The sequence below is a fragment of the Penaeus monodon genome, chromosome 28 (assembly GCF_015228065.2).
Source record: "Penaeus monodon isolate SGIC_2016 chromosome 28, NSTDA_Pmon_1, whole genome shotgun sequence".
Lineage (NCBI taxonomy): Eukaryota > Metazoa > Arthropoda > Malacostraca > Decapoda > Penaeidae > Penaeus > Penaeus monodon.
In genome coordinates, this window is record NC_051413.1 from 17794519 (window position 1) to 17794938 (window position 420).

General features: G+C 38.1%; 1 protein-coding gene across 1 annotated transcript in view; it reads left to right on the forward strand.

Moving 5' to 3' along the window:
- The window catches only part of LOC119591392 (ADAM 17-like protease), a 16920-nt gene that overhangs the window by 4736 nt on the left and 11764 nt on the right, over window positions 1–420 (forward strand). Inside the window, exon 7 of the mRNA XM_037940132.1 lies at window positions 69–263. Within this exon, the coding sequence (XP_037796060.1) occupies window positions 69–263 (195 nt within the window). The remainder of the gene's footprint in view (window positions 1–68; window positions 264–420) is intronic.

Consider the following 420-nt stretch of genomic DNA (forward strand, 5'->3'; position numbering starts at 1 on the left):
TTAGTGGCAGAATTTAGGAGGGTAGTCTAGTACAACCATAGGTACAATTTTCTTTTGAACATTTTCAGATCAACCTCATTGATCGTGTGGACAAAATCTACGAGAACACTGTTTGGAAGGATGGGGTAGACACAGCAGATTTTTCTGGCATGGGCTTTGTCATTAAAAAGATTTTAGTGCATCAGGAATGGTCACCTGTTGGTTCCAACCAAGTTCACTATAATATGGAACGCAGCTCATGGGATGTGCGTAACCTCTTGGAGGTAAGTGTCATAATGCAAGAAAGTATAAGTGTTGCAGGAGGTCCGTACAGCAAAAAATACATTGATAAATACAAACACAATTAAATGTATGGGAGAAAAAATCCCATATAGAAGTTTATTGGAAGATGGAAATTTTGGAATTTCAATTCTCTGGGTC